This window comes from Calliphora vicina, chromosome 2, assembly GCF_958450345.1.
Source record: "Calliphora vicina chromosome 2, idCalVici1.1, whole genome shotgun sequence".
Classification (NCBI taxonomy): domain Eukaryota; kingdom Metazoa; phylum Arthropoda; class Insecta; order Diptera; family Calliphoridae; genus Calliphora; species Calliphora vicina.
This window is the reverse complement of record NC_088781.1, coordinates 25,112,470-25,132,298: the sequence shown is the minus strand read 5'-3', so window position 1 is coordinate 25,132,298 and position 19,829 is coordinate 25,112,470. Positions and strand designations below refer to the sequence as shown.

The 19,829-nt window shown below is 30.8% G+C and overlaps 5 protein-coding genes across 8 annotated transcripts in view; 2 read left to right on the top strand and 3 right to left on the bottom strand.

The window, feature by feature from the left end:
* Nucleotides 1–646: 646 nt before the first annotated feature.
* On the bottom strand, nucleotides 647–13,319 carry mtsh (mitoshell). The gene is made up of 7 exons (XM_065501236.1): nucleotides 13,005–13,319; nucleotides 12,610–12,840; nucleotides 12,056–12,547; nucleotides 11,117–11,162; nucleotides 9,859–11,041; nucleotides 9,654–9,800; nucleotides 647–911 (listed from the first exon to the last, which is right to left on the bottom strand). Exons 1-7 carry the CDS (start codon nucleotides 13,033–13,035, stop codon nucleotides 756–758), a joined length of 2,286 nt encoding a protein of 761 aa, XP_065357308.1. The 5' UTR covers nucleotides 13,036–13,319; the 3' UTR covers nucleotides 647–755.
* loco (locomotion defects) lies at nucleotides 3,961–9,377 on the bottom strand. The gene has a single exon (XM_065499636.1). It carries the CDS (start codon nucleotides 8,678–8,680, stop codon nucleotides 4,289–4,291), a length of 4,392 nt encoding a protein of 1,463 aa, XP_065355708.1. The 5' UTR covers nucleotides 8,681–9,377; the 3' UTR covers nucleotides 3,961–4,288.
* A 283-nt stretch (nucleotides 13,320–13,602) lies between the features above and the next one.
* strat (RAB interacting factor STRAT) lies at nucleotides 13,603–14,293 on the top strand. Its single transcript, XM_065501050.1, has 2 exons — nucleotides 13,603–13,835; nucleotides 13,898–14,293. The coding sequence occupies exons 1-2, from the start codon at nucleotides 13,713–13,715 to the stop codon at nucleotides 14,168–14,170; spliced, it is 396 nt and encodes a 131-aa protein (XP_065357122.1). The 5' UTR covers nucleotides 13,603–13,712; the 3' UTR covers nucleotides 14,171–14,293.
* Nucleotides 14,294–15,044: 751 nt separating this feature from the next.
* Nucleotides 15,045–19,829, bottom strand: part of LOC135951776 (uncharacterized) — a 28,864-nt gene continuing 24,079 nt past the window's right edge. For all 4 annotated transcript variants that reach the window (XM_065501495.1, XM_065501496.1, XM_065501499.1 and 1 more), the window contains 2 exons: nucleotides 18,321–18,494; nucleotides 15,045–18,142 (listed from right to left, as the gene is read on the bottom strand). In XM_065501495.1, coding sequence (XP_065357567.1) covers nucleotides 17,928–18,142; nucleotides 18,321–18,494 — 389 coding nt within the window. In that variant the 3' untranslated portion in view covers nucleotides 15,045–17,927. The remainder of the gene's footprint in view (nucleotides 18,143–18,320; nucleotides 18,495–19,829) is intronic.
* LOC135951775 (uncharacterized) overlaps nucleotides 17,973–19,829 on the top strand; it is an 88,397-nt gene continuing 86,540 nt past the window's right edge. Inside the window, exon 1 of the mRNA XM_065501494.1 lies at nucleotides 17,973–18,114. The gene's annotated coding sequence lies outside the window, so the exon portion shown is untranslated. The remainder of the gene's footprint in view (nucleotides 18,115–19,829) is intronic.

Below are 19,829 nucleotides of genomic sequence, written 5' to 3'. Positions count from 1 at the left end.
TATATATGAATTCACTTGGTAAATTAGTTTAAAATAAGTATTAATTGTAAAAAACGATTAAAATAATCTAGGAAAATGTTCGAAAGAATAACAACTTATAAACAACAAATCAATTACAAAAAATGTTTTAAACAACTTAAACTAGAATTTAGTATTTTTTTTTTTGAATAAATCTTAATATCTACAAAACACATCACTTATAATTTAATAATAAAATATTGTTATTTCGAATTCATTTCAACACATATAAACTTATTTACATAGATTTTTTACATACACTTACAAATGAAACAAATTATCAATTTCTTTAAACTTCTTTCTTTACAAAATTCTCAAAAAATTTGTAGTTGTTATGCAACAATAAGAAAATTTACTTAATTACCTTTTTTTTAGAACAATTTTATAACTTTGAATTCATTTTGATTTTAAATATAACCACTAATTGTCTTTGAAAGTCTTACTAAATATATATTGTTAACAACAAGTTAAAGTCAAACTTTAAATAAAATTTTTAACATATAGACAAAAACACGCAAATCATTACAATACAAACAACAGAATATTGTTAAAATTTAGTATTTAAAATTATAAAACAAGTTAACTACTAACTAGGTTAGTTATACATACATACAAATGTTTAAATTTTAAAAGTTAATTAAACAAAAATTATAAACTAGTGTTATTTAAGAGTTTTTTTTTTTAAAATAAAGATCAAACTAAAAACTTATTAAACTATTTGTTTCTATGTTTTTGAGTTAATTATTTATATTAGTAGAAGTATAAATTGTTTCTTTCGGATCACCTTTAATATGATCAAATTGTAAATTTTCAAATGGTGCTTCACTTAATAATTTATTAAATTCAACTTCAAATGCCATTATTGATTTTTGTAAATTTGTATCGTTATTTATCTAAAAATATGGAATTTTCAAAAGTGTGTGAGTTTTTTGGTGTAAAATATCATAATTATTATAATTACTTAAGTTCTAAAGTAATTTTCTTCACCAAAGTATATTTTAAGATAAAGATTGAACAATTTTAGTTGAAAAAAAAAATTTGTTTGATAAACAACATTTTGTTTCATCAAAAACAATTTTTCAATGAAAAATAATTTTTTTTTTTATAAAAAAATTCTGGTTGAAAAATATTTTCACCCATTGTCGGTAAGAATTTCTATGGCGTTAATACGTTGTTGGAAAGGTTTTTGAAATGTCTATCATTAGTTGTCCATATTGTCATAGTAATCCAGATATACATAGATCAAAAATCGAGGTAGTCGTAGTTCTTTGCTTATATCTCAGCCATTTGTGATTCGATTTTCTCGAATATTTATAGCAACCTAAGCGGATATATCTAAAGAGCGTCAACTCAAAATTTTTAAAATACGGAAAATTCTATGAAAGTTTCCTATGAAACCATAGGTCTAAAATCAAATCCTATCTTGCGCATTTCGTCTTTTATCCAATAAAAAAAAGAAGTAAGATACCCAGCAAAAAAAGTGAGGAAGAAGATGCAGAATTTTCACAACAAATAGCATGCTTGATGTACTTCCAATTTTGGTGAAAAAGCTATGAATTTTACATTAGCTTGTCATTGGAGGGATGTTGTTCATTTTTGACAACTTTTTACTTAATAAATTCGATGCTTTCGATGCGATTAAATTTCGATTTTAAGGTGTTATTTTAATGTAGGTAGTGGATACCTATATATTTTGGCATCATGGATGGAAATATAAATAGAAAAAAATTGATGTAATTGAGCATTTATGAATTGATTTTAATGTAGTTATAAAATTTATGAAACAATGGTTGATTAATTTTAATGATTAAAAAATGTAAAAATTATTTGTATACCAATTTTTACAGGTTTTAATAAATTTTATAAAATTCAAAAAACGTAGGAAACAATTACATCAACGAAATATTTATAATTCAGTGTCAAATACCCATATTTAAAATCACATCTTCAGAGGTAGAAAAGATTCATTTGCAACTTTAGATGTGATTAAAATGTCATATGTAAAGATGCACTTCCATTATTTTTTGCTGGGTAGCTATATAAATTTACAAATTTTTTGTTTTTTAATTTTTTTTTTGAAAAAAAAGTCGGGTTGAAAAATATTTTTTCCGATTTTGGCCCATTGTAGGTCCAACTTACTATGGTCTTATATACGTCGTTGCAAAGGTCTTTAAAATATCTATCATTAGATATCCATATTGTCTATACCCAGCAAAAAATAATGGAAGTGCATCTTTACATATGACATTTTAATCACATCTAAAGTTGCAAATGAATCTTTTCTACCTCTGAAGATGTGATTTTAAATATGGGTATTTGACACTGAATTATAAATATTTCGTTGATGTAATTGTTTCCTACGTTTTTTGAATTTTATAAAATTTATTAAAACCTGTAAAAATTGGTATACAAATAATTTTTACATTTTTTAATCATTAAAATTAATCAACCATTGTTTCATAAATTTTATAACTACATTAAAATCAATTCATAAATGCTCAATTACATCAATTTTTTTCTATTTATATTTCCATCCATGATGCCAAAATATATAGGTATCCACTACCTACATTAAAATAACACCTTAAAATCGAAATTTAATCGCATCGAAAGCATCGAATTTATTAAGTAAAAAGTTGTCAAAAATGAACAACATCCCTCCAATGACAAGCTAATGTAAAATTCATAGCTTTTTCACCAAAATTGGAAGTACATCAAGCATGCTATTTGTTGTGAAAATTCTGCATCTTCTTCCTCACTTTTTTTGCTGGGTATTAATGACTTAATAATCCAGATATATGTAGGTCAAAAATCGAGGTTGTCTTGTTTTTTTCCTCATATCTCAGCCATTTGTGGACCGATTTTGCTGATTTTAAATAGGAAACTTCTCGAAAGCATGTCTGACAGAATTATTGAAGATTTGGATCCCGAAGATATCTGGCGTCTTCAGAAAATTGATTTCAACAGACAGACAAACAGACGGATATGGCTTAATCGACTCCGCTATCTATAAGGATCCAGAATACATATACTTTATAGGGTCGGAAAATTATATTGTCGAAATTACAAACGGAATGATAAACTTATATTGAAAACTACAAAATCCTTAAGCATGTCAGAAATAGAATTTGAAAAAATAATGAGAGAATGAAACTAGCTTCTATTTTTCTACTATGGAAAAAACCATATTTCAATTCAAATATTGAACTCGTTTCCAGATTTTCGTTTATTTAAGGGGGTTAATAAAATCACATTTTTCTGTGAGTCGGCTTAATGTTCAGTAATCAATTATTCTTGGTTCTTTATATGGATTTTTTTATTTATAAAGCAACATGTATAAATGTCTAAAAGTAAATTTAAAAGTATGACATTGTATATATTTTAATAAATAAATGATGTACTGACTATAAGGGGATTTAATCAAGAATCCATTTTTACACCAAAAATGGATCAGAGTTATTCATCACTGAATCGGATATTTCTAAAGGTAGGGTCACACATGACAAATATTTGATGAAAAAGACGTAACCACTAAATAAAATACCATTGAATTCTTTTATTTATTTTAAAAACTTATTTTACTTAAGATGATGCAAAACAAAACATTTAGTTTTATTTTATTTGATTGTGTTTGATCTTACAAATCCCTTGTAAGGCTAAACACGTCAAAATTTGTGCTAAAAAAGTGGTTACGCTTTTTTGAGCAAATATTTGCCATGTGTGACCCTACCTTAAGAAATTCATTGTAATATATAAATAATTTCTAAAGAAATCTATACATGTGTGCTTCGTTCCAAAGCTTTTTGAAACTCCACGAAGAAATAGGATGTTGAAATATACATATTTATGATCCTAATTGCGCTGAGTCAGATTTTTTAATTTCTGCTAATTTACAAATAAATTCCCAATCCATCAAAACTATTACAATAAAAACAAAAAGTATTTAATTTTAAATTGGTTAATACTTTATCAAAATTTATTTTTTAAATAAAATTACAGAAATTTTGTTTAATTTCCTTACAACTAAAATACGCATGAATATTTTAAAAATATTTATAAAAAATATGTTATAATATAGTGAAATACACTAATAAAGGTTACATTAAAAAATGAGAAGAGATTACAATAAATATTTACACAGAAATACATATTATGGACATTAATAAAATGCATTTAAAAATGGTGTATAATATAAAAAATAAATTTAAATAAAATATGCTATAAACATACAATAGTTAGTTATACACACACATTAATTTTAAACATAATTTTAAACAAAACTGCTGCTGGGTTGATCCAAATAGGCACAACGGGCACTGGGAGAGACTATTACATTATTTGTTGATATGGCAGCTACATTGGCGTTCGTTAGTTTGTTAATGCAAATTGTGGGTGTTGGCAATGGCGACGTTTTAGTGAGTTGGCTTATGTTTACACCCCAGTTTGATGGTTTTATGGGTAGTACCTTGGGTTTTGGGGGCAATGGTGGTGGTCCCTTTAATGATGAATTTATATCCTCAAAATCTTCGGCCGAATTTTGATCTTCTTCAATTTTCATGGGCGATATGGAGGGCTTAGATTTGTTGGGATTTATTATGGAAAGTCGTGGTGCTGGCTGAGGTGGCCTTTCCACAGGTGTAGTGTTCAATGAGTTCTCATTGGTTATGTTATTATTGTTATTGGAACTCGATGACGAACTGTTTAAATTGTCTGTGTTCTTAAGAAATTCTGGTAATTCAAAATTAATTTCCGTTCCACGTTGATCTTCTAGGCGTGCTAGCTGAGCCCGTTTTAAATCCTCCAACAAATCATCTTGTCTCTCTGCAACTTTTAAAGGAAACTGCTGTTTAACGCCAGCTTTTATTTTTTCCTTAATAGCTAGTTTTGATTCCGCTGCTACTGCTCCTGTGCCACATAGAGATTTCTTCGATTTTATTTGACTCATTCCTGTTTGGTCATCATTTTTCTTGCCATTACGTAGACGTTTAATGAATGAAGAAGATTCCGAGGCACATTCCTCAGATTTTAAAGAACATTGATCGTACTTGACTGGTTTGGCAACAGCGTCCTGGTTTTTAACATCCATTAAGTCACTAAAAACTTTATTGGTAATTTCGTCCAATGTTGACTGTGCAGTTTGCAAACCATTTACTATAGAGTTTTTGGATTGACAATAAGGTTTTTTAGTCTGCGTGGCCTGTGGTAGTGGTGGATAGGCTTTCTTTAGCACCACCTGCAAACGTTGATTGTCGACGTGAGTCACTAACAGGGTTAAATCGACCTTCTCTTGTGTATCTCTCATTACCACGTCCACCACCTCGGGATTGATGTTGTATCTTTGTAAGATGGGTCTAACTACCTCGTACAATTGTTTTTTGGGTTTACTTTTTACCGATATAACCTTGGGTGTAGGCAAGTCTAATTTAAAGGCCACACGTTGTTCGATTTCAATCTCTTTTCGAGACAGTTCTTGGGCTGAAGATTGCAGTTCTACGTTTTTTAAAGGCGGTCCTGTAATAGAAACATCATAGAATTGATATTTTATATTTCTCTTTTCAAAAAGTCTTTCCACCAGTTGAGCCACTGTTTCCTCTGGCTTCAATTGTGTCACCGTGGTGGCACCATCGGGAAATTTAACGCGGCAAAAGTTTGAATTTAATTCACTTTCGGTTATGGCCTCGAAAGAGGCCAATGATGTTTTAGAACCATGTATCGACACCGATGGCTTAATTTGATAATTTACAGTAAGCAGTTGCGATTTTGTGGATGGAATGGCAGCATTTGTTGGGGCGTTTTCATTGTTGGTTTTTTCTATCGCTATTCTATCTCTTGATTTACTTCTGGCATGATTGGCTTTTCTGTGCCAAGGTAGTAGACTTCTACGTCGGCGCCCCTCTTCGGCGTTGCTTGCCGATTTCTTTAACTTTGATGAGGCACTTTCGGAAAAATTTGTCGTTTTAAGGAGTTCATCTAAATTCTCACCTGTATAGGGCAAAGGTTTCCCTTTTTTCTCAGCCAGTAAACATTGCTTATACAACTCAGACTTTAAGAAACGTTGATAACAATCAAATTTCATTAAATTGAAAATTTGTTTCTGGGCCGGCTGGAATAAATCTTTTTCGGCATTGCCTAAATTCTGTTCCACCAGGCTGCGGGCTCTCGAATCAACATTAACTGGCTCGAGTGAACCGTTTGACAAATGTTTGGTGTAGATAATTAAAGCTTCTGCCTGTCTTTCGTCGGGATTCTCAATATTTCTAAATCGTTCACAGGCGGTCCAAAAGTAAATATTTTCCGCCGCATATTCGAGTTTTAAGAATTCAGCAAATGATTTTATGCCCGCCGGATCGGCTAGTAATACTTCTATTGATGTACCCCAGGCTGTGGGTCCTTTGGGTAGAGGTTTTGTCAAGTCGTTTGAAGACGTTCGATAGTTTAGAGAATTTCTGTCTATGTCACTATTTGTTAAAGAACCCGATCTACAAACCGAGGGCATTTGGTAGATTTCCGGACGAGTCTTAATTTTTGTTTCGGGCGTTAGAGAGAATTGTAGTGTATGTTTGTCTGCTCGGGGTGTTCGTAACGACGTTTGTATCCACCAGCCTCTTTCGAAGGGAGAGTTTGACAAGTTCACATCAATTTTCGATAAATCTGGCGTACTGGCCAGTTTATCGGGAGAAGAATCTACGATTTCGGCCGATTGACACGATAAGTCCTGTAAACTATTCCAAGCATCAAATTGTAGTTTTAATTGATTTTTCTTCTCCTCAATAGTGTTGGGCAATTCTTGAGAAGTTTCCTCTGTTGTTAATATTTGCGAGTCATTGGATTTTTCCGTTTTTTTATGCGGCTTCAAAAACTGATGATCCTCTTCTTCCGCTGGCTGGGAGGATGGGTGTAAGGAAATATCATCCATGGAGGCATAACATTGCTGGGGCAATGACGTTAGCGCTTGTTGGTCGTTATCATAATTTTCTGATTCTTGTTCCAAGAGATTTAAAACATCATCACATGATCGCGAAGTTATTAAGCATCTAACTGGACTATTCAGATTATAGGGAATTTTAGGATCGGGCATGGCTCTAACCGTTAAGCGCTTATTGGCCGCTAATGAAGTAGAGGCTATATCTTCTTGTATATCTTGTTGGCATATGTTATGAGGTCTCTGTCCGACATTTAAGGCGGCATGTACTGTCTGGCTTCTTTGTTGGGGAAAATCTACAACAACTATGCGGTCCGTTATATTTGTACAGTCGTTATTATATCCTATGCCCGAATCAGAGTTCGATGTTGTGGTCGAAATCTCGCTATGATTACTAGGTTGTGGTGAATGGGCGTTGACATTATGACGACCGCCAGCATGTAGATTGGGGTCATCTGACATCGAACGTTGAGTGGCCGGAGGTATTATACGCATGGTATACATGCTTCTAATAAGATTCACAACATATTCCGAGTTGTTGGGAAATTCTAGACATAAACTCGATATAGGATCTTTGGTACATTCAATACGAAATTCCTGGGCTTTGGCTACGTGTTGAGCATGGTCGCATAGTTTAGTATCGACCACAAACACATGACACGAATTCGATATGCTGATATGATCGGTGGTGGCGGAATGTGAAGCGACGTTTAAGGGATCTTCTTCATCATCATTTTCTTCTGGTGGCGAGCTGTAAACGGCACTTGTTACCAAACCAAAGAAGCGATTTTCACTCTCTGACGATGAACTGACATAGTTCAAACGCGACGATGCATACGTGGCCATGATATTGCCGGTATTCGAGAGTAGTTTTAGGCAGTCGGGCAAAATGACCATTAATACTGTGGAGGGCGTACGTTTTTCCTGTCTTAGTTTGCGTATACATGAGCGTACCGTCTGTAGTTTACTGCTGTGTGAGATTTGCTTTGGCATTTCTATGGTACCCAAGTAGCCTACAACAGCTCTATATTCTAAAGCAGCACTGGTTAAATTAGCTCTTACCATGGCTCTGACATTAGCCACTGTAGAAGAGGATGGTGACGACAAGTTAGGCGTTGTAACTGCTGCCTTCAGTTCTTCGCTTAATGGACGCTTTACAGCAGACACTTTAACCTCAGTCCCCGGGGTTTTTTTCACCGTATTAATAGGACATTTTTTAGAAGGTTGTGCAGTTCTTGGCAAAGGCAATAGACTTTCATATTTTTTCATCGGAGAATTTCTCATGCGTTGCTGTTTTGTCTTGTGATAGACATAACGTGGCCTATAGGGACCCAGCGATGGTATGGCTGGGGAACCGGAAGCTGCATTTTCTTCATCCGTACTATCCGAGTAATAATGTTCGGCTATTTGCATGCGTATACTACCAAACGAGTTGCCTATAAGCTGAACCACGGTTTCATGAGGCAATTTAGAGACATTTAAGCCATTTACCGAGATCAAACAGTCACCAGCCCTTAGGCCTGCCTGATCGGCCGGCGAATTTGGTATAATACACGATAAACGACACGGTTGCTGGCCAGAAATGGTAAAACCAAAACCACTGTAACCTCGTCGTACCTCTACCGTGCGCGTACCATAATTGGGGCGTTTTTTACGTCTTCTTTGGGTGGGTGGTTGTGTTGTAGTCGAATTTGATACCGCTGCTGCTGATGTGGTGTTATGTGGATGGTGATGATGCATTATTTAACAGAATACCAGATGGCCAATTGAATTGAAAATTCCTTTTTTAGAAAATTATTAATACGCGGTCAGTAAACTCCTCGCGCAAGCGTAAAAGTAACATGTAAAAACACACAACCAAACGCACTCACAACCAAAATACAATTGCAAGAAAAATGTTGAAAAATAAAATAGTTTTTCTCTTTTCTTTTGTACTGCTGCTTGCTATGATGCTAGTCCGTCTGTGTACACAATTTTTCATTTGCACAGGTAGCACAACAGCAGAAAAACAAACATACACACTCACAAGAAGTTCGCTGTTTTTGGTTACAAGAAGCTTAAAAAATGCTGACTGACTGTGTCTACTACTATGGTGGTTGCGTTTTATTGTATATATGGATGTTGTTTTTGTATGGTATGCTGTTAATCCAGTTTGTATCTCTTAACAAAAATTTTTCTTCTAAGAGGGTTCTTTTTTAACTCAAACAAAATTCGTAGTAATTTTTGAGGATCACTTTTACTTTTTAATTACTTTTTGATGGTTTTATTGCAGTATTTTTATTCTTTATAGCTTATTTTGAATATTATGATATGTTTTTATATATTTTATATTTGTTTTAAAATGTAAAACGGAAGAAAAAATATGCCAACGCCTCTAATTCTAATTTTTGTTTTAACCACACACAATTCCATTAATAAAATCTACTATGGATAAAATTGCTATGAACTCTTCTTCTTTTTGCTATAGAATTTATGCATCGCGAAACGATAACCCCTTTTAATGATCGTCATCGATAACAAAAAAAAATCAAGCAAAAAGAATTGATTACACGATCATTACTGTTAATCGAATGAAAGAAATCGCGTTTTTTTAATATATTTAATTACAAATTGTAGCATTTATAAATGCTTAAGTCTTAGAGATATTTCAAGTTTTATTTATAAAATCCAATTTAAAATTAATAAATAACCTGTATACATAGTATGTACTTACCTTTAAAAACTCTTTACCGACATAAATAATTTTCCTAACATCGTGAACAACTTCATAAATGTGTTGATAACCACCAATTTGGCATTTAAAAATGATAGAACGTATATCCATAAAATCCGTTTTATGCTTGGCAACAAATTCTGGAAACTAAAAACAAAAAGATAATCATTAAAGAACGATTTTTTTTAAATTTCACACATCTTACATAATTTTCCGTGAATTGTATTTTAAAAAAGAAATCGGCACTTTTCATGGCATTCAAACGTTCTATCATTATGTTGAGTTTTTCGATGAGATCTTTGCCTAAAGGGCGAGGTGGCCCATTGGGATCATAATCTGTAGAAAATTCACTAAGATGATGCTGCAAAACACGCAGATCATAGTTTAACCAATTTGCAGCAATGTTTTCTTTTAGTTTTATAAAATCTGAAGTAGTTGAAGCTACAGCATTGTCATTGGATGTAGTGGACAAGTCCATATCTACGGCGGGAGACCAAAATTCATTTATATGTTCATCGATATATTGTTCCAATGCTGTATTTGTGGTGGTGGCAAACAAATGGCCAGAGGAATCCGAACATGTTTCTCCAGGCAAAAGTGGATCTTTTTTAATGGGATTGTAGGTGCCAGTCTTAAAATATGTGCCATTCTCTGTAGCCTGACGTTGACTGCCCTCCGAGTCTTCAACCATGGTATAGATATAATTTTTATTTAAAGAATTTTGTGTACATTTTTCAGCAGATGAGTTTAAGAAGTCGAAAGATTCCTCCATTAAAGGATATCCCGGTTGTAATATTTTAATGGGTGTTGTGGAGGTGTTGCTGCTAATGTTGTTATTACGATTGCCCGCTGCCGTTGCGGGTGTATTGTCCGACTTTTGGTAGACATTCTTCTGAGATTGCACCAAATTATCCAAGTTAACAAAGGATTTTATAAGATTTTCTATAAAATCCATGGTCGTATCTTGCCAAGCGGCAAAACTTTCTGCAAAATCTGGACTTAAAGCTGATTTAACTTTGTTCAAGCCCTCCGGAGTGTTGTACACATAACCCTTAATTATAATCCAAGCATTGATGACGCGCGTGAAGACAAAAATAAAATCTTTGACAGCCCAGGCAATACCCTGAGAATTGATATTGGGCAAAACGCCATCGGGTCGTATAAGATCCTGTTTCATGCGTGCACACAAACTATCAATCTTCTTGAAGCACGGACGATTACGATGGGTATATGCCAACTTTTCGGCTATTTCACTGCCTCTTAAGGCTAAACGTGTTAATTCATTGAATTTTGCTTGCGATAAAGTGACTGTACCATTGCTGCTGCCCGGAGACAGGGAATTCGTAGCATCACCACCAGCTCCATTTATAATGACACCCGAACTGTCACTTTAGAAAATAATTCATTGTTATTTGTTTAAACAATATATATATATATGAATACAAAATATTTTATATACTTACTCGGAAGATAAAAGAACAGGAGAGTTTCTCAGTGAGGAATTTGATTCTAGGAAAAAAAATTTATTTAGTTTTTTTGAATTTTTAAAATTGAAGATTAGTAGAGTTCCCAAGTCTACATTAATACAAAAATATGTGGTTGCATGATTTGTTGATGAGAAAAACGAATTTTATAAAATGTTTACAACAAAAATTAAAAATAAAAAAATCTACTTTTTAGACTATTTTATGATAACATAATCTTTTGTTAGACCAAAAAATCGATAAATTTTTATCATTATAAACGTTAAAATGGTTGTTAAGATAACAAATTATCAGGTATAGCCTCCATTTACCCCCTGTCTATACTAGAAAAATATTCATCATAACAATAAATGACATTTGTTGTCAAGACAAAGTTGTCTAAGCAAAAGCACTAACAATTTTATCATAACGAGGCAATAATTTTTTATTTAGACAACCATTTTGAAGTTTATCATGATAAAAAAAGGACAAGTAATAAAAATATCACAAAAAATAAAAATTTTTGATTTTCATACTTCGTTAGTACGACAACATACACACTACTAATTTCATACTTATACGATTTATTGTACGACTTATCGTAACGTGAATACCTAGCATTAGGTATAACCAGGGTACTATTGCTCATATCAAAATTAATAGTGCTTTTGCTCAGACAACAAACTTCATTAATTGTTATGATAAATATTTTTCAAGTATAGACAGGGGATAATATACAGTATGAAAAAAAAATCTAGTTCTAACACTAAATAAAATATTGGCAACTCTGAGCAACGGAAATATTATTTATTCACAATAGTCCTCACTTACTAATAAACCGCCAAAATACAATTCAGTATTGGCAAAACAGCCTAAAATACCGCAATTAATTTTGTTTCGGACATTTCTTTTTCGTGATTATAAACTAAAAAAACATACCTTTACAATCCTTTTCCACCATTTGACCAGATGGATTACAAAAGTTCAACAAATTAACTTTGGCAAACGTATCATTCATAGAGTTAATGTTCAGAGGTGCATTTTGTGAGACACACTGTAAACCAATTTGTATATTAATCTTATTGGGATCGTTAACGGAATTTTGATTGGTCGTAGAAACTACACTGCCATTGCCAAGAGCACTGGAATTGTTACTTGAAATCGAGTTAGAGCGCAATAAATGTTGTTGAAGAATTTGACTTTGTTGTTGTTGTTGCTGATTGGTTGTTGATGTGACGACGGAAGAGGAACCACTTGATGATGAAGATACCGGCGAAACAGTACATGGTTGAGCATTAGGTAAGCTTTGATAAATGGGAACAGCTGCATAAGGTAGAGTGCCGGCTAAAGCATAAGGCAAATGCATGTTATGGGCTGGCAGCATGGGGGATAGAAAAGTGGCAGTACCATAAGGCCATAAAGCATGCATTTCTATTGAAAAATTAAATATGTATATTTAATTTAGTAATTCTTTAATGTTATATTATTTTTACCTTGATTCATTATATTGGCCAGTCGTAAACGTTCCATTTGTTGTTGTTGTTGTAAATGAAGTGATGTAATTGAATTAATGGGGTCAGTTAAAGTGAGGCTGTTAATGCTTTGGTAGTTGGTGTTATTTAATTGGGAGTTTTGTTGAGCAGTTTGATTCCAGATATGACCACTTAAATTATTAACTGAGTTCGAATATTCAGTACTTGGTCCGTTGCCTAATATTTTACGTGCTTTTGTGAAAAATTTTTTTTTTAAAAAGTAAGAAAATCAAAGCCAACTAGATTTTAAAAAATTTGTAATGTCACAAATTCCCTCTAACCTCAAAAAGTCCTTGACAGTTGCAAGACATTAAGATTGGAATTTTATTTTATTCCAACAAATTAACAATACTTACGTTTTTTGTGGCGCATTTGATGATCGTTCATGGTTTTTCTCTTATTTTTGTTTAAAGCAATTCGTTAATGTATGATAGGAAAAGGAAATTATTTGTTGTACTTATTGTTGTTTGCCAAATTTCTTTTAATGTGTTTGTTGCTTTCTTCCAATTAGTTGGTGGTTTTTCCTTTTCCGCTTTAATTTTTAGAAACTAATATTTATTATTATTAAAACTATATAAAATATACTATGGCGTATCGCTTTATACGAAATAATTAGTAACATAAAACACTTAAACATTAATTAAACAAATAAATGAAATTTAGCGTCTATGTTGCCGTAAGAAATTGGTTTTAATATAACAAAAAAAATTTAAAGTAATATGGCGGCAAATGTCATGTTTTCTACAGAGGATTTCAAACTGTAGAGAATCATAATTGTGAATTATATAGTGTTGGTAACAAATATAATTTTAACAATAAATATTGCAAATAAAATAATTTAATTAATTTTAAAACCATAAATTAATCAATTAAATTATTATTATGAATTATCTGTTTTATTGTATAAACTTGGCAGCACTGATACTAATTAATAGTTACCCAGTTCACCGTGAATATTTATTTTTAACAAAAAGAAGCATTTATTTTTATCGTGAACAATTTTGCACAAATTTTATTTAGAATTCTCTTTAATTTATAATAAGTTAATACTCATTATTTTAAACATGTCTGAAGATTCTACTGTAACTAACGAAATTTCTAATAATAAAAATAAACAAAATGTTAGATGCTGCTTCTGTAATTCACTCATTCTGAAAGACCAGCAGGGACTCTATGAAAAAAATCAGGTGTGTATGGTTGTTTTTGACTAATCCACAAAAATTGAATATTTCATTTGATTTCTTTCCAGTTTGAATTGCCTTTAATGCATCAAAAAAATACCAAAGATGTTCAAACGATTGAAACTGAATCACTGGATGATTTTTGGCTGGTTGATGACATGTTCACATTTGAAAATATTGGTTTCTCCAATACAATTGAACAGCGAAAATTTTTGATTTGTGCCGATTGCGATATGGGCCCAGTGGGATATCATGACTTGGTTACGAAAAAATGTTACATTGCCTTGAAGCGCGTGAAACATGGCAATGAACCTGTAAAGGCTGTGACGGCTGCCTCATAAAAATGCTTTTAATTCCTCTTAACAAATGTATTTTGTTTGTTTTATTTGTATTAGCAATTTGTAATTTATTTAAATATTTTAAATAATTCATATTAAAGACGTAATGTATTCGCCTAAATCATATTTTCTTGAATTTTTTTTTATATATGGTGGGTGGGGTGTGGAACATTTAATATTGTGTTCAACTTTATCCCCTGTTCTGTAAAACGAATTCGAGTAACTCATTCGTTTTTAAAGCGAATTCACATATTTTAGTTTTTTGATTTATTTGTTTTACATTCAATCATAGATAATAAAAAAAAAATAAAAAACATGTAGATCTGAAACTCTCCTGTCAAAAACCTAACTCAATTTACAAAAACCTAAGTGGTGGTAAAGGCCCTTTCAAACCATTTTGTTCTGCACATTGCCAGCATTGGCCAATTGAATATGTTCAGAGGTTTCAGCAAAACATACAAGGTTCATTCTAAAATAAATTGGTGATACCTAAGCCACCCTTTCAGAGCGATAGCAGCAATTGAGATCTAGGTTTCGACAGAGTAATAAACTTTCAAAGTTCTGGTAAATTATCCCAAAATCGTGCGAATTCCGATTCAACAAAAGAACGAATTCGTTCCATAGTAATAGATAGATACTGCAATACTAGGATCATTCCCAAAGATGCATAGAATACGCATGCGCCTAACCAGATCACCCGGCATTACATGGGATATCCCTGGATGCACTCCTATAGGATTTTTCCATTATCGACATTGCATTCAACTGTTGAAAATAATTGAGATTAAGGTTTGAAAACAATTTGGGAGAAATTATTTCATCTGAATCTATACTGGAATTTTAAAAGTTTTTACTTATTTTAAAATAATCAAAGCAATTTTATATTTTTTTTATTATTTTTATTAAATTTTTATTCAATATTTCCATTTATGACATTATATCAGCTTTTACAATTTTTACTAAAGAAATACATATTTTTTTGTTTGGTTTTTTATAAATTATTTATGTTTTTTTTTGTTAACAAATTACATATTAATATTAAAGGACATTTTAGAAGGTTTTATTTTTTTAACTTCGAGCAATTTTTGTTAAGTGTCTTGTTTTTTTACTTAGACCAATAATTTCTGTTTTATAGCGATGTTTTAAATATTAATTTTTTCGTTTTCTTTTAAGAGAAAAAACTACTATTAACAATTATAGAGTGAGAAGGGGGAGGGGTTTGTTCTAATGATACTAAAAAAATTAGTTTCATTTGCTAAATTTTGTTCTTTATTGAAAACAAAGTTTTAAAAATGCTCACAAAACAAAGATGAATTTTAAAACTTTTTCTTCTTTAAATGTATGGGTGTTTTATGGATCATTTAGGACCATTTATGTTAAGTGAGTGTTATGTCTCTATGCATTTGTTGTTCAAATATTTTTTTTTATTTATTACAATATTTAACAATATTTGCTTCATTTGTTTTTATAATAATTTGTTTCATTTTATTGGCAGTTGGTCAGTAACAAGTGAATGTGTGTGTGTATTTGAGTGTGTGGGGGCGTTTATAATTTGTATTTAAATATGACTTTAACATGTTTCGCCAATTATGGTTATTTTAGTATGTGGTTTGCTATTTATATTGAATGTGATTTTGTTTTTGCCTAACAATTACAACAAGGATGTGTAAAGTGCAAGGTTTTATTTTTATAGACTGCTTATAGATTTAAAGCGTAGTGGTGGGCGGCATTTTTATAAAACTTTGACATAAATGGCGAGAACATTTTTCGTTCTAGCACTGCAAATAAAGATATACAAAATTTTTAAAGTTCTTTATTTCCTTAAATTTGGGATTCTTTACAAAACTCCACGATTTCTCTTTAAGAAACATAAAACCCTTGATTTGTATGTAAGAAACTTATGATTCGATTCTTTAAAACGCAGTCTTAAGAATCCTCAATATTACAGCTTGACTTGAATACTTGGTTGGTTGAATATCCATAAATCTTGAAATTAACCTTCACTTATGAACTCTCATGTTATATTTACTGCCCAAAAAAATGCCATCCCAGCCACTAAATCTTTTTTTTGTAAAAACTTGAGTTAATCTTTAGATGTTTTTGTAAATTTTTTTATTTCTCATAAGGTTTTGTGAAACTGCATGATTTTATTTATAAATTTATTTGATTTTTCTTCGTAGTACTCAATATTTATAAAATTTTCTTAATTTTAGTTAAATACAGAAGTTGATTTTTATGTGTATTTTATTTTTATAACTGTTGATTTTTAGGCTAAATTATTTTTTTTATAAAGTTTTTTTGTAGTTTTTTTTTAAAAAGCAGTTGATTTCTTTTGTTTTCGTTTCTTCTAATTGCTAGTCTAAAGATTTTCTTTGAAATTAAATGTGTTTTATTTGGAATTTTCATAGAGGACATTTAATTTCATTTAATTATTTTTTGGTATTAGCTGTGTTTTGTTTCTTCTTTGGATTTGAACTTATTATTTAAAAAAATGTTTTTTTTTCTTTATTTTTTTATATATTTTAATAACAAATTTAAAAGTTTTGTTTGTTTGGTTTTTTATTTCGAAATAAAATCTTGAAATTTACTTAAATAAATGGTTTACGGTAGGCTACAATATATTATTCGTTTATTCTTATTTTCATTAATACTTTCAGGGAGATTTTTATAATTTTATTGCATTTTATATTAAATTTATTAAATGTTTTTTATTATTATTTGTATTATACTTTTGTTTTCGTACTTTCATTTTGTAGGATTTTACATTTAGCACATTATTATTATGTTTTTTTTTTATCATTAAATTTGTTTGTTTTAAATATTAAATTTAAAGCTTATTTTTGTGTTAAAAAGATATAGAGGGGGAGGGGCTGGTGTTTGAAAATAAAAATTTCTTTGGCTTAGAAATACTCTGAAAGAAATTGGTGTGATATAATTAGTAAAAGTGGAAATTTTTGTATTTGACTTGAATTCTATAAGAATCGGATTTTTTTCCAATCATCGACTATTGAACTTGATATGAATTCTTAAAGAAATCCTTAAAACAAATTAAATTAATACATAAAATCATACAACTTTTAAGATATCAATCTCAACTGCATGACATAAGAAAACAAAGCAAAAGTAAACAAACATACAAAATACAACTTCAATTAATAATATAACAATTTTTATTATACAAATTAATTGTATGTATTTTAAAAATTAGTTGTATTTGTGGTATAATATAAACTTTAAAGTTCAATGCAATCTGCAGCATTACTTCTATGTAAAATCACACAGTTTGTTTGACATCAATTTCGAGTGAATGACATAAGAATACGAAGCAAAAGTAAACAAATAGTTGTGAATTCAACAGCTTTTTTGGATTTAGTTTTGATTTTTTAAAATTTAAGAAATTTAAGACAAATCAAGGATTTGTCTTTATATTTTTTCTATACATATGCCTATATTTCTTTGAGAGCATTTTTAAAGCCAAAAGTTTTGTATTAAAACATCTATATAAAAAAATCATAAAAATATAATTGTGTAAAATCCAATTAAAATCAGATAAATTTCATAGATAACTCTAGTAATTCAAAATGTTGCATTGTGAAAAGAAAATTAAATTTCAACTTAAAACTAACGCTGAGGGAAAAAACTGTTTAACAAATGGTATGTGGTAATATAAATTATTATAAATCAAAATCATAACAATTGTAAAAATCACTAATTAAATTAAAAAATTAAAATTTGAAATTTAATAAAAATCTATACGAAATTAAACAAACTTTTTCAGCAATAAAGCTACAGCAGCAAATAATGATGTGGCCATGGCTACCGATGACACCCCCAGGCCGGAGGCAGCATTACAATTGTCGGTATCACAGGAGCACACAACTTGGCGGCCACCAAAGCCGGCACGTTGATAGCAGAAATTGTTGGTAGTTTGATTTTGGAAACCACAGGTACGTATGGTACGGCTATCGGGGGGTACTGTTTAAAAATATAATAAAAGAAAAAGGAATTTTGAATTAATATTTTTTAATAAGTAAGTTTAAACTAATCTAATATAAAAAAATAAATCAAATAGAATTACAAATTTCTGAAATTCAATAAAAAATTTCCGAAATGCAATTGGAAATGGTGTAGTACTAAAAAAAATCATACTTACAATTATTTACTGAAAATTCAATAATTTGTGTTATTTTACGACAATATGTGGAGATACCACGACCCCTTGAAGAATAGTCCTCTTGACAGTCCTTTAGTAGATTATCCGGTGGCATATCCAATGCACAATTTGCATCTTTATGACTGTTGCATACAAAACATTTTATAGCTGAACCTGCAAAATACAAAATTATATTTCAAAATTAGTTTAGTTTCAATTTCATAATAGTTTTATTCAACAGGTTGTTTTTTTCTAATATCTGAATGAATACAAAACAAAAGCTGTTTTTTTTTTGCTTCCTTTTTAATGATGTCTCAAGTTTTGTAATTATCTATTGAAAGTGTACTTTATGTATAATAAGTGCACTTATGCCTAAATGAGTTTCAAATTAGTTTCATTTCAAGACACAATAATACATAATTGATGGATGAATGGATGGATGATGTATGGGAAAATGTATGTTTTTCTATTATACACTTGGATATATTTTAGAGTGACCATAGACCCTTAACCATGAGTGGTAAGGGTATAAATATGTTTGTCATTTTGTTTGTAAAATCAACTTTCCGGAGCCCCAGACAACTTACATAGATGATTGTTGCATTAGTATATTTGCTATAGTCTTGGTTCGGTTGCTATTTAATTTCGGGAAAATCGGCCCACAAATAGCTGAGATATAAGCAAAAATAACACAACTACTCTGACAGCTGAAAGCGGTCATATTGTTGAAGCTATGTCTGTCGAATTTGCTCATTTATTTGTTTTGCAACGTCACCATGGACGGATATAGCGTTCAACAACACGTGCAAATGATAAAATTGTTTCATCAAAATTGGTGTTCTATTCGGGCAACGGTGAGGCCCATTTCTGGATAAATGGTTGTGTTTACTTCCTTAACAGAAAGTCTACAAGTTATATTGTTTGATAAACTTCAAATTCCTATTCAACTTTTAATAAGACACGTTCATTTGCTTAAAATCAACCTCTAGCCACCTTAACTTGTAATTTTTTTTTAGCATTTCCTCTCCTTTCTCTTTTCAACGAAATCTTTCCAACATTTTCATTAGACTTCCTACTTGCATGCACTTTTCTATTCCGTTTTTTTTTTAAATACTTGTTATTAAGATGCTTCCGGTTGGTTTACACTGGCTTAACAATTATAGTAAAATAACATATTTTTATGTTTGTAAAATAAACCCTGTTGGTTTTGTTTTTAAATTCCTTGTTGCTGTAAAAAAATCTACTACAATTGACTTGTTTGTATCTTGAGCCGACTGACAGCCACCTCAAAAACACTTGTACTCAGTATCAGTTTTGTATCCTGCGGTTGTTTTTATTCCATACAATTTGTTTGCCTCGCCTGTCTTTAGTTTAGCTATGAAATTTGTTTGAAAAAAAGCCTTGCTTTATCTTGTATTGTCTGAAGTGTTTGCATGCAAATTATATTATTGTTGTGGTTTCCATTCTTTCACTACGTTAATGAAAAATGTAAAATGCAACGTTTGTGAA

Excerpts from the sequence above, each read along its gene's own strand:
- mtsh (XM_065501236.1), bottom strand. The coding sequence starts at position 13,035 with ATGAACGATCATCAAATGCGCCACAAAAAAC. Across the intron at positions 12,548-12,609 it reads GGCCAATATAATGAATCAAG|AAATGCATGCTTTATGGCCT; the intron begins GTAAAAATAATA and ends ATTTTTCAATAG. Across the intron at positions 11,163-12,055 it reads GGTGGAAAAGGATTGTAAAG|AATCAAATTCCTCACTGAGA; the intron begins GTATGTTTTTTT and ends TTTTTTTCCTAG.
- loco (XM_065499636.1), bottom strand. The coding sequence starts at position 8,680 with ATGCATCATCACCATCCACATAACACCACATCAGCAGCAGCGGTATCA.
- strat (XM_065501050.1), top strand. The coding sequence starts at position 13,713 with ATGTCTGAAGATTCTACTGTAACTAACGAAATTTCTAATAATAAAAAT. Across the intron at positions 13,836-13,897 it reads GACTCTATGAAAAAAATCAG|TTTGAATTGCCTTTAATGCA; the intron begins GTGTGTATGGTT and ends ATTTCTTTCCAG.